This window comes from Falco rusticolus, chromosome 1, assembly GCF_015220075.1.
Source record: "Falco rusticolus isolate bFalRus1 chromosome 1, bFalRus1.pri, whole genome shotgun sequence".
NCBI classification, from domain to species: Eukaryota; Metazoa; Chordata; class Aves; order Falconiformes; family Falconidae; genus Falco; species Falco rusticolus.
In genome coordinates, this window is record NC_051187.1 from 15,204,013 (window position 1) to 15,217,060 (window position 13,048).

At 42.4% G+C, this 13,048-nt stretch overlaps 1 protein-coding gene across 6 annotated transcripts in view; it reads left to right on the plus strand.

Moving 5' to 3' along the window:
* Positions 1 to 254: 254 nt before the first annotated feature.
* NF1 (neurofibromin 1) overlaps positions 255 to 13,048 on the plus strand; it is a 103,043-nt gene continuing 90,249 nt past the window's right edge. For all 6 annotated transcript variants that reach the window (XM_037411732.1, XM_037411773.1, XM_037411749.1 and 3 more), the window contains exons 1-2: positions 255 to 486; positions 10,470 to 10,613. In XM_037411732.1, the coding sequence (XP_037267629.1) occupies positions 427 to 486; positions 10,470 to 10,613 (204 nt within the window). In that variant the 5' untranslated portion in view covers positions 255 to 426. The remainder of the gene's footprint in view (positions 487 to 10,469; positions 10,614 to 13,048) is intronic.

The window sequence follows — 13,048 nt, forward strand, 5'->3', positions numbered from 1 at the left end:
TGTCTGTCAAGAGCCCACCGCGCCCCGGCCAAGGCCTGGCTACCCGGAAGAACCGCCAGCCCCGCCGCCGGCCCCGGCGGAGCAGGGTAGACCACCGGGGGGGCCCGGCGGCCCTGAGGGCGCAGGCGTGAGGGGCGGGGCCGGTCGCACATGCGCAGCGCGGCCCGGCCGCCGCCGCCGCCGCCTGTGTGTGGCGCTGCCCCTGGTGCGGCGGCCGCGGCGGCGCTGCTGCTCGGCGGGAGGGGGCGGCCTTGCGCTCCCGCTTCCGGTGTGGTGTCATGGCGGGCCCTGGGCGCTGATGGCTGCGGGCGGCTGAGGGCCCGGAGCGCGGCAGGGATACGGAGACCCTCCCCTCGCCCGGCGCCTCGCCTGCCGCCCTCCCTGCGGGGATCCGCCCCCCTCCCTGGCCGGGCAGGCGGGGGGGAGATGGCGGCCCACAAACCGGTGGAGTGGGTGCAGGCCGTGGTGAACCGCTTCGATGAGCAGGTAGCGGGGGCGGCCGTGAGGAGGGGCGGCGGCGCGGCTGCCCCCGCCGCGCTGGGCCGCGGCCGGCGGAGCGGCAAGGGAGGGCCGGTGCGGGCTGCCGCCGGGGTGAGGGGCTGAGGCGGGCCGGGGGCTGAGGCGCGGGCGGGGAGGGGGTGAGCGGCGAGGGAGGCTGCCCCGCTTCCCGGGGCGGCGGGGGGTGGGGGGAACGCTGCCTCCCGCCTTCCCCCCGCCGCCGGCTTCCCTGTCGGGCCGGGGGGGGAAAACGAGGGCGCCGGGTTCCCCTCAGCGCCCGGCTCGGCGGCGGGTCCCCGCTCGGCCCCGGCCGGGGGGCGGCGGCTGGCTGCGTCCTTTGTGCCGGGCGGGGTGGCTGGGTGGGGCCGGGCGCTGCCGCCGGCCTGGTATCCCCCGCCGGCCAACCTGCTGCTTCCCGGCGCTCTGCAGCGGGGTCCCGCCGCGCTGGGGGGAGGCCTCCCCGGTGCCAGCCTGCGCCGGGGCAGTGGCGGAGTCCTCGGCTCGGTGCAGCGAGCGGGGCGGTGAGATGCCCGGTTCTGCCTCGCCGCTGCTTTCCCACCTCTTCCAAAAGTGTGTTTCCTTTTTGTAGACATTCCTGTGGAATTTACTTCCTCGCTTTGCACCGTCTTGCTCGCCAGAAGGGAGGTAAAGCCTCACGAGTGGGGTTAAGGAGGACTGCGTGGAACTGATGGGGCGATTCTACCTTGTTCCCCATAGCCTAACTGTGGGTGTCAGAGGGAGATTTCATCCCCATCGCTGGGAGCATAGTTGCATGGGATGAAGAGGGTTTTCCAGCCAGTGTTGGTACAGTGACAGATATTTACTTCTCTTTACAAAAGTCAGCACTAGTAGTTTGGAGAAAAATTTTCTGAATGGAAGGAAGAGGGATTTGTTGGCCTTAGATTTTGTATTTCTGTGATCCGCATGCAGAAACTGCTTACAGGGATTAGGTGGCATGACTTTCTCAGTGGGGCTAAGCTTAGTGCTTAGGCTTTGCATTTTCACTCCCAAGATGCTTTCCTGACGCGTGTGAGCTCAATTTAGGCTGAATGATCAGTTTCTGTGTTGTCTCATTTTGCTAGACTGTGAGTACAGCCTTTGTGTCACACAAGAGACAGCTCTCTGAGACCCTGTTTGGTGTAACAGCTATCAGAAACACTAAGCTGGTTCCGTAGATGGAATTTTGTTCACCTGCCTTGTAATCATATGTCCCTCTTGGTGATGCTTGGCTTTTAACAACCTGCAGAAAGACTGTGGCCTGGTTGAATAGAAATAAGCTGTTCCTTTTTACATTTATATTAAAGCTGCTGTAAGTGAAGTTTCTTTAAAAAAAGGAAAATATCAAACTTTGTCGTTTGACATGAAAATGATGCAGATTTTTCCAATACATTTTAGGCATATTTGCATAGTTAACTTATTCCCCCCTTATCTTGAGTCATAGATCATTTTTTCCATAAGCTTAAAAAGCATGGTACTGATTATGCTCCCAATAATGCAAGAAAATGCTTCTTTGTTATTGGTGTTAAAAGGCCCTAGGCTTTGTCGTTTGCTTTGTTATGTATATTGTGGAACTGGGCTTGCCAACATCTGCTAGGAGTTAAGAACCTCAGCTTCTTAAACAGAACTATTTTTCTATACCTTTTTGGGGATAATTACAGATAGGTGTATGGGAGGAATCCTCTCTTGATAGGAAGAAGGCTGTTCTGATTTTTGAGATGCTAAAATACTGGAGTTGCAGGGATAGAGTACATCAAATGCAGTATTGCCTGTTGTAGTCATGGTGTGGCCTGTGTGATAGGTGCTATTCACAAGATTTTGATTGGTTTCCAGTGCAATTTTTAAAAAATTTAAATATTGTATTATTGAGTGAAGCAGTTAAGGATGAGATGTTAATCTCTTACTTTTTTTGTGAGAAGTTTTCTCATTTGTTAATTTCAGCTCAGGGTTCTTAATTTTGTTTGCTTTTGATACTTCATTTCCTCTGCCTTGCCCAGTCTGACAGTGATCTTCGCAGTGGAGTGGTGACTATTCTTACCTGAACACCAAAATGCTAGGTTATCGTGACGCTATCAATACTACTAAATATGTTGTCAGTCAATGGTGATGTTTACGTGCTTCTTCTAACTCCTTACATCTGTGTCATTATTGGCTAGTCATGTGGTTATTAAATTATCTACTTGTTACTTTTTAGACTGCTCATTTGAGCATCAGGTTCATACTTCATTAAAAATATACTGAATATGTGCATGTTATTTTAATGGTGAGAATGCATTTTTGAGTTTTTGCGTATTATGGCTGCCCTTCTAAGTGCAGGACCTTTTGATTCAGCACTGAGGGAGCCACCACTCACTGTATCATCAGTATGTTTGAATAGGGAAGGCGAGCTCTTGTTGGTTGTGGGTTGTTTAGTTTTGTTTTTTTTCTGTGTGGGAGAAGACAATTTTTCAACGTTCCTTCCTTCACAAAGGAGGAAAATGTAATCATCTCACGAAAATTTATAGATGTAGACATGCTTTTCATTCGTTTGCTAAGCAGTTGAATTCATTTTAAGACAGATGAAACAACAAACTAAGGGAATGCTAATCTGTATTGAAAACAAGAAAAATCAGTGCAAACCAGTCTGTTCTTGTCTGCTCTTGTTTATTGTTATAAATGCTGCTTTAACTAAAATCTGCTTTTGTGTGTACAATTCTGTGGGCCTAAAATGACTGGCAAGCATAGTTTTATGAATTAACCATTGACTGGCTCACTGAATACATTTTTCAAATATACTGCTGGTCTTGCCCAGCTGCGCTCACTTCTGAGATTACAATTGCTGCAATGCACTCTTCTTTGAGCTACCCTTGAAGGGTGCCTGAAGGTTTCAGCTGGTGCAGAAAGAAACTGGTGATGGTACATGTGAGGCTAGATCACATTTGTCATACAGCACATATGAAATCTCTTTGATTTTGTATGTAGGACTAGTTACTATATTTTTCAAAACTTTCAGTGAGCAGAATAGAGTTAGGCTGCAGTAGCACAAAGAAGCTAGACTGTGTTTTAGTAAAGTTCTCTGTGGTTTCATATAAACCACATTTTATATTTGTTTATATATATACCCCCCCCATTTTATTGATGAATATAAATATTCATCAATAAAATAAAATTATCTCTTTTCCTATGGAAATGTTTACTTACAGTTCTATGTACTGTACTTCTACAGTATTTTTAAATGTGTTACAGGCTGAAATCATGGGAAGGCTGATACAGTAGTGAAATAGTTCTAAGCACATTCTGAGAAGCCTTATGGCCTAAACCATTTAAATCTAGACTGTTTTAAAACTATCAGGTATAGTAAAAGGTATTAGTCCTGTATAAACTTGTGGCAACTTAAGTGATTATGATATGCTTTAAGGAAAGAGGCCCTTTATTATGTCGATTATGGTTTAGGCTCCTCATTTGTAGTTTATGAGGTATTACTGCCTTCAGTTAAGAAAGCTTTTGTAAAAACTGAAAGCCCGTAGCGATGTTCTATTCTTACTTTCATTAAAAGATATTAAAGCGAATATTCCTTCCTCCTGGTGATTCTCTCTGCAGCATTTAAAATCTGTATAGAATCAGAGATGTGAAAAAGCACTGCCTTGCAAGTACCAGCTTTGTGTTCTTCAGAACTGTTTTTCATCTTCGCGTGTTAAGAAATCGGTAGTAGTAATAAGATGTGTTTTAAAGTATTTCCCATGAGTTCTGCTGACTGTGCTCCCCAAGTGAAATGATATCTTGCTGTAAGGTAAGGCTGGTCTGTGCAGAAGATGTAACTTTTTTCCACAGCTGCTCTGTCTGAAACAGATCTCCACAGGAGCTAAGATCCGAAACAAGCTATAACACTGCTCTTAAGCACAAGTGTGCTGTTTCATCTTTTGCTAATGTAAACCTGAAGCAGCTTTGATCATATCTTTCTAAAACTGTGTGCGTAATGTATTTCCAAACGAAGTGCTGTACTACACACAGATGGTGTCCTAAAGAACAGGTGAAGGAATGGCCCACATGCAACAGATGTTACCTGAGTCCATTAATGAGCTGCTGAAAAGTGTCAGATGTTTTGTCCTTACTTAACACAACAGTTTGTGTTAACAGTATGGGTAAATATTCATTTGTTCACAGCATCAACTTTTAGTTAACCTTTTGAAAATACTGTTTTAGAGCAATCTGTGTAAAATATTTTCCGAGTTCCATATTCTTCTGAAGGCCTAGTTGCGAGATTCTTTTACTAAATAATGCCTCTGTAGAAGGTGATGCAGTGCATGTTTATAGTTGGAAGATGCCTGTTGACTTTTTAAAAGAGATTTGTATCTGGTTCTGACAGTACTGGTGCTGAGGATAGAGGAGTGCTGTGTGTATTTTCTGTCTCACCAGTCTCTGTGTTGCAGTCTGCTGAAGAAGTTCCAAGAAACTGTTTGAAAGGGGAAAGTGAGGTAGATTTCTATGCTGTTAGGGATGGCACTAGGGATTTTTTTTTCCTAGATGTTACGTTTGTTACTTTCTCCTGAACCTGAATCAAAGGCACAAGGCTCAGATGCACTCCGACATTTCAAGACACTTACTGAAAATGATGAGCCCATTATAGACAAACGGAGAATTTCCTTCCCTGAGGTGTATCCCCGGGGATCTGTCTTCCACCTTCCCCTCTCCAAATGTGCTTTTCATGAGGTAGAGGAGGCAGTGAGGGTTCTGCAGTCTGCCACCACTGTGAAGCTGAATCTTGAAAGTGCTGAATTGCAGGGTACCTGTGCATGGTTGGGTGGTGACTTCTGTCTGCATCAAGAGGTTTGTCAGGATAGTGATTTCAACAGCTGTCATTCTGAATCCTATGGCAGACTAGGTTTATCTGTCAGATTCTGAATTTTTAATGTTCTGCAATGTTATATCTTGCACAAAAAAGTTGAAATAGTGACTTTGAAGTGATGAAGCGCTTGTTTGCTCCATAACTGCTGAAAAGAAGATTAAATACTGTTTTTTACTAAAGAGAGATTATTAAACTTTGTGTTCATTAATTACAGGTGACAAAATAAAATCTGTGATTTAATGTTAGCCTTTGTCAGGACTGAGTGGAATAGCTTACAGACATTCAAGCCTATTAGTGTTGTCCATGTACATTTAGCAAAAGATCATACCTTACTGCATCAGACTAGAGGATACCTGAAACAGGTGCTGATCTCTTCTACAGACATGGAAAGCACCCATTCTTCTTGCTAACATCTATGATCAAAGAAGGCTTTCTGGATAAAAGTACATCGGTCTCTAAACTGAGGCCACTTCCAAAGAGATGAGTCTTGTGTGCTATCAGATACTGCAATGCTTTCCACTTATTCAAACAGCTTTATAATTCTGTACTAGCACTTACTTTAAAGTTTCAAAGCCAAATTCGACTGCAAAGAACTTGTTAAGAAAGTACATTAAATATTTTTTCTTTTTTTCCTCTGAATAGCCAATTACTTGCACCCCTCCCCCCTTTTTTTTTTAAATTGGCAAAGTTATTGTCTCACAAGTCTGAAGAAACTGAAACATTTTTATCTCCAGAAACAGATAGGTAGGCGTGATTAGGCATAGGAAAACCTTTGCCTTTTCTTTCTTCAGCAGGATTACAGGCCTCCTGGATATCACTGTAGACAGCAAATTGACCAGACAACTTGTGGCTGCCAGACACTGTTGTAGAATGGTTAACAACATATGCCGTATTAATGCTTAGGGGCAGTAATTTTTCAGATGCCAAGCTTGTGTGTAGAAAAAGCTTTTGAAGTGCTGTTCTAGTATTATTTTCTAAGATGCTAGCAGCTGACCATGTGCTATGATCCTGTGTATCTGTGAGTTGGCCTAATCATGTTTTTTTCTTAAATGATATAGTTTTTTAACAGTATTTGTGATTAGTGATTTAATTTGCGTTTTCCATGAAGATGGAATAATTTAATTTTACTTAGGCAAGTTGAAGGGATTTTGCATCTTTGAGGTAATAAATACTTTTTAAAAATCAATATTTTAATAGCTACTAGTTCAACTGGATTAATTTTAACAGTCTTGTCTTGTAGGTACGTGGTGCAGATCTCTTATTTCTAAGGTTTACTTCTTACTATATGCCTTTTGGAAATGTAAAGAAAATAATCTCTTATGTTCTGTGTTGCTCTTTCTCCTACAGGTAGTGCTTTGTTACCTCTTTGCATTTAGTAAACCTTGTGAGAGTGGCTCAGTTTTGGTATTGTAGCAGTAGCAGATTTGGGAGAAGCTGCACATGGGCCAAGCAGGGCTTCCTACTTTTCAGTCAGAAATGCACTTCTGGAAACAAAGTTTGGATTAAACTGTCTATGTGGTTGAAAGATGTGTTCTAACAGCTAGGGAGCTTGCATGGCTGGTGTAAGCTCGTAGATACTTTTGATGCTTCATCTTATATATTTGCTTTTCTAGTTGTTTCAGCAATACCTGATACACAAGATGACTTGTGTCCTGAGTTCAGGCTACACCGGGTCTTGTAATATATTATTGCAACTGTCAGGCTCAGCTACTTAATGGCTTTTCGTTGTCTTTTGCAGCAGTGTCATTTTAAAATTGATCTTAGAAGATTTAAGATTTGATCACTGGAAGGGTTCCAATTTCATCTACCTATTTTGTCTTTGTCTGCTGCATAAAATAAGGCAAATTGTAGACCAAAATGCCATTGTTCCTTGTCTTCTGTAGCTTATTTGATAGCTTTGTGTGAGGCATAGTCAAACTAGATTAGAGGGAGAGAGGGTGTATGGCAGCATGCCTCAGAGTGGGTTGCATGTGTGCAGTGTCATTATAAGGTTGTTGGCTATTGCTTCCTATTTCACTAGTGAAAACAGCTGAATTCAAGTAGTGGACTATCCCTTTGCTAAGCTGGGATGAGTTCAAAATGGTGCATGTGTTCGTAGTTTGAAGCTCCAGTTATATTTAAGCTTTGTGCTTTGATTTCTGTTTTCAATTCAAATAAAAGCTATACAGGAAACCATTTGTGTCAGTCTTTCTTTTTTTCTAAAATAAAATCAAAGGCAATGAAAGTAAAATGTCAACTTTTTTCTACTATTTTTCTTGTAATGTTTAGATCGATGGATGTTTGTATAGAAGTTAGTTTCTTTTTGGTCACTCAGCGCTGGCACTGCATTCTGTTAGGGGACTTACAGTACTCCAGCATGTCAGAGTGCACAAAGGAAATAGCAGAGAAATAAAAAAACTCAAAGCATCAGTGCTAATACGTCCTTTTTTATATAGTTTCCTATTTTGAATGGTAGTATAGAAAGCAGTTTTACTTCTAGGTGACCTTGTTGCAATGGCTGTTGTGGCAGGAAGCTCTAAAAGTATATAATACAATGTTTCTATAGCATGGAAGCATACAGAACTAGATCTGTGACACAGTTTCTTTGAGAGGCACTTCTGAAGTGTTTTATCACTCAGTTGTATTCAGCTTTTCTGCTGTTGCCAGCACAGAGACTTGAAAATTCAAATAAAAAGTACTAGTAATGGTGAAATTTTTAATTAAATGTATGTATCTTCCACTAATGACTTCTGAAAATGTATTGTAAAAATAACATCCAATGATGAAAACAAAGCTTGAGTCATAAATGCTGTTTGTTCTGCTTTTTCCAGTTTTAAAATGAGCACATTGAAATGCATCACACTGTTTTAAAGCATTACAGTCTGAACACTTGCAAGAGAATTACAAAATGAAGTGGCAATTACCTTGATAGCCCTATGGAACTTGTTGCTATAGGAGATTGTGCAGGCAAAAAGCATCAGCCCTTCCCACGGAGGGGTAGGCCCTTGGCGTGGTTCCCTGGGTTCAAGGCTTGGTGCCAGAGATCCCTGAGCCGCTGTCTGAATGGCAAGCAGGCATTCCTCCTGGGCCTTTCTGTTGCTGTGGGGTCTTTTGTGTGATCTAATGGGCCAAGGCCAGCTGTGTGAGGGTCCACAAGGCTCGGTGCTGGGTCCTGCCCGTGGGTCACACCAACCCCATGCAGCACTACAGGGTTGGGGAAGAGCAGCTGGAAAGTGCCTGGTGGAAAAGGGCCTGGGGGTGCTGGGCAATGTGAGCCAGCAGGGTGCCAGGGTGGCCAACAGCATCCTGGCAGGTGTAAAAAATGCGTAGGTGCAATGCTTAGGGATGTGGGTTAGTGATGGGCTTGGCAGTGCTGGCGGTTGGGCTTGATGGACTCAAAGGTCATTTCCAACCTAAATGATTCTGTGATCAAGGACGGAAGTTCAGTCATTTTTTTTAAGTCAACCATTCTCTTAGGAAAAAAACCCAGCCAGTTTGATCCTAGTCTGCAGTACCAAAAGACTTTGTACTAAACCCCAAGCCAAACTGCAGTTTATATGGAGAAGAAATTACACTTGGGCATGAAAACGAGATGGTTATATTGAAGAGGTCCGTTTCTCCACAAATGGAAGATGTTAAGTAGACTGCATTTAATGATGCAGTTGAAACTGATGGGAAAAAAAAAATGTTCCAAGTTTGGGGTTCTTTAATACAATTCATCTAGCATATTTAAATTGGGCATTTAATAGCATTTAAATATGGGCCTTTAAATTTTATCAGCAAAGTTAGTAATGTTAAATGGTTGACAGAGATGTTCGTGACTACTGACGGTATGTGAAGTACCCTTGCCAAGTCTGCAGAGGCCCCCAGCCTGGAAGGTGGCTCTTTAAGCATCTTGCATCTGTAAAGCTGAGTGTACTTCCTTGGAATCCTTCTTTTAACCCATCTTAAACTCCCTGCCCCGCCCCCCCCCGCCCAGCAAATGCAAAAATACTACTTTGTGGCATTTACTTTGAACTGTCAGCGTCTTTCAGAATACACGCTTATTAATAATTCTAGTCAAAATTGGTTAAAACTTGTAGTAGCAATTGAAGTTTCTCTGGCTAGTGAATTCCTATGTCATGCTTTAAAATACAAGTGGCACATGTGGATTACAAAAAGAAGTGATAATACTGATTCCTTTCTTGTTCCCTTGTTTGCTTTTTAAAAACAGAAATCCTCAGTAAAATGATTTTTTTCTGAAGAATCGTTCCTTACATTTTCGTAACGGGCCAGCCCTGTGAGGAGCATGCAGGGGAAGTGACTGCGTGCTTGGGAAGTGACTCGGTTGTGACCCTTGAAGAATTTGGGTACAGCATGAAACAAAGTGCCTAGTGTTCACATGGCAGGAGAAACATCTCAGTTTTGTGCAGTCACTCTGAATCTTATCTTTCCTGGCAAAGATGCATTTCAAGTCTAGTTTTTACCACTGGGTGTTGGGCAAGGGTGGGTAATGTGGGGCTCACAAGTTGTGTTCGGCTTGCCAGTGCTTGAAGTGTGTTTGAGGCTGAGACTTCATTGCCTGCCTAGCAGTGGGGTGTGTTTGTATGGGGACCCCAGCTCATCCCAGTCTGTGGGCCCTGCGGAGGCTGGTGGTGGTGGCTCCTCCTGGGACTCAGTTGTACCTCTTAGCCAGCTCTGTCCTGTGAAGGAGCAGAGGACACTCGAACCACTGTTAATCGCCTTCCGACTCACCTGTTTTGTGAACTGCTGTGATATTACCTCCTCTCGGGTTTCAAGAGGCAGGTTTTTTCTTGCAGGTATTAGCCTTGTGAAGATTTTTGGTGTTTAACGAGCCAATTTTTGAAATTAAGAAACTCTTCTTCTGAGAATTCTCTCTTACGTTTTTCTGCTTCTTTTGATTGCTTTGACACTTGGTTTGTAGAAAATTTATCACAAAATAGAGGTTTAGTTTTGTTTCAGAAAAAGAAATAGTTGAACTTCAGTATTTTGTTCTATAGATAGCTAATAGAAAGATGAATGTAGAGAAAATGAAATAATAATGTGTTTGTAGTTGTCTCTTGTAGAATGTTTTTCAGGGTTGTTTCTGGTGTCTCAGAAATTTTTAACCCATCTGTAAAGATGTAAATTTCAGTATAAAACAGTGTGTAATACTTACCTCTTCTTGTAGCTTCCCATAAAGGCTGGCCAGCAGAATACCCACACCAAAGTCAGTACGGAGCACAATAAGGAATGTCTCATAAACATTTCCAAGTACAAGTTTTCCCTGGTCATCAGTGGTCTCACCAATATCTTAAAAAATGTTAATAACATGGTAAGCTTTTTTAATTTTGGATTGTTGCATGATTTTTTGAAATGGTTGTTGCTTGTTATCCACAGAGAGTCACTTGAAATTTAGTCTTGCCTTTTACAGTTAATTTTTTTCTTTTCATCCTTATGTGCTAAAGTTCACCAGCACTGAGCTATGTTATGTATAAAAGGCAGTGAGATAGTTGTGTCAGAGAAATCTAAAGGAAGGTGGTGATGAAGGGGAATTTTCTGTTGGTCGCAGGAATGGTCTGTGACTGGGAACACGTACAAGGCGTGGGTATGTGTAGGTACCTAATAATACTGCACTGGGGCTCTGAGCATGACCAGTAGTATGCACTGCTCATTGGGTGGTGGTGGAGGATGCTTGCCATTGCGTGGAAAGGTGCTTCAGTTATCTAGGGAAGAGGTGCTAGCAAAGTCTTCAGAGGGGGTATGCAGCAGGGCAGAGGAGCTGCTGAGCAGCAGCACTAGGAAGTTTCCGCTCCGCCCCCCCGCCTCCCCGCTCCCATCTGTCCTGCCAGAGCATGACCTGCCAGGAATCCTTTTGGAAAAGGAAGAAAGGAAAAAGAAAGGAAAAGGATTAAAAACTTAGGCTGTCTGAATTTTCCAGGCTGTTTGGATGTTTTAGCATTTGTGTATGTCTATATATATATAAAAATATAATAACTAAATTAATTTCTGTCAGAACCTTTTAAGAAAAATCTTTGAGAAGAGTCTCCTGCCTAATGCTGCCTCTGTAGGCTCCTATCTCCAAAGGGATACCTTACTAGTGTGTAAGAAAAATGAATGAAAAATGTGTGGGTGTGATACACATCTCTTCTGTTTGTTGTTAACGGATCACAGCCTCTCAATAAACCACTTAATGTTGATTCTTGCGGGCAGTAGACTGGTGTGAAGGGATGAGATTCAAGGTGATTTTTATATGAATTCCCAAAGAGAAATCTTCAGAGCCAGGTGTCTCAGTAGATGGTTTCCTTCTGCATACTGGTTTTCTGCCTCCAAGGGAACCATAAAATGATTACTGAAATCCATCAAAATACTTGACTCATCAGCATCACTAAAATTGTCATTTAAAATAGACCTCAGGGGAACCAAAGAGAAGAGAAACCTAGAAAAGAAAAGCAATGAGTGTGGATGGTCCATAGTGTCAACTCTAGAAGAATAACTATTACCATCAAGTTGGGTAAATGGAAAGTTTAGGAATCCCTTATGAGGAGGAGGATGCAGTTTGAGATTTATTTTTTTAATGAAAGGTCTGGTTTTGGATTTCTCATGAGAAAAGTTTAGTTCATTGAGTTTTGAAGCTGTGATCATGTGGAATCTCCACAAACAGGCAACAGAACTGGCCAAACTCTAGCAGTACTTTTTTTATATGGCTTTAGTAGGATAGTTTTCAGTGAGCTCTTTTGGATGTCACTTGCATGGAGATATGCATCTTCTAAAACACTACAAATTTGTAGTTTGATAAAGGCAGAAAATAGGTTGCCCTACTGCTAGGGATTTCAGGCTGCCTAAAGCTACCTGTAGTCCCTTTTGAAAGATAATTTATTTTAATTAAACTCCATAGGCATGAAGGAATGTGTTAATGTGTAAGATTATTGACCTATACAGTCAAAAGAAATTTCTGTATGTGATACGTAGGTTTTGAAAGGAGAGACCTAGCTATGTGTCAATTAAAATAGGCAACATTTGCTTTGCTCTGAGGAGTAAGACAACTTTTTTTGTGCTTGATGGACTGAGCTATTGTATGAATCCGCAATATTTTTGAAAGACTTCTACAGCTGAAACAAAACAGACCGGTAGACTGCCATAATAGTCTTAGTTTAGAAGAAAGTCTTGAGGGTTTGCACTCTGCTGAAACTTAGACTTAGTTGAGCTAACCTCTCCTGTGGTTTAAAATACAGCTTCCTTTGGGTGGCTTCTACATGTGTAGGCAATAGTACCAATATTTTTTTGGCTAAATCTTTTCTGCTTTATTTTGCTGTCTTAATATTGCTGGAATTAGTAACTATTGTTGGTAGTAAAATTGGGTGCTAGCTTAAACACCTGATGGAATTCTGCCTTCATCCTGTGTCTAAAGTGTGGCATCTTTTTGGAGGGTCTCATGTGTTTCTTCCTGTGGTCTGTGCTAAATTTTGCAGCACTCTGATAAGCTTGTCGATACAGATTTGTTGTAACATCAGTTCTATTAAGATGTTGGCAATGAAATACATAATTGGAAAAGTCAGCAGTAATTGATACCAAAATAGTTTCTGAAAAGATATAACCTTCATTTCTGTATAAATCGCAGGCCTGATGAAGATAAGGGGCTGCAGTGTACCTCCAGTCTTACTTTACGGTAACTGTTTGTTCCTTATTAGATTTAACATTGCAGACTGGACAAAGATATTTCTTCAGTGATAAGGTTTTCATTCCTATTTTAATCTATTTTTGCTGGCT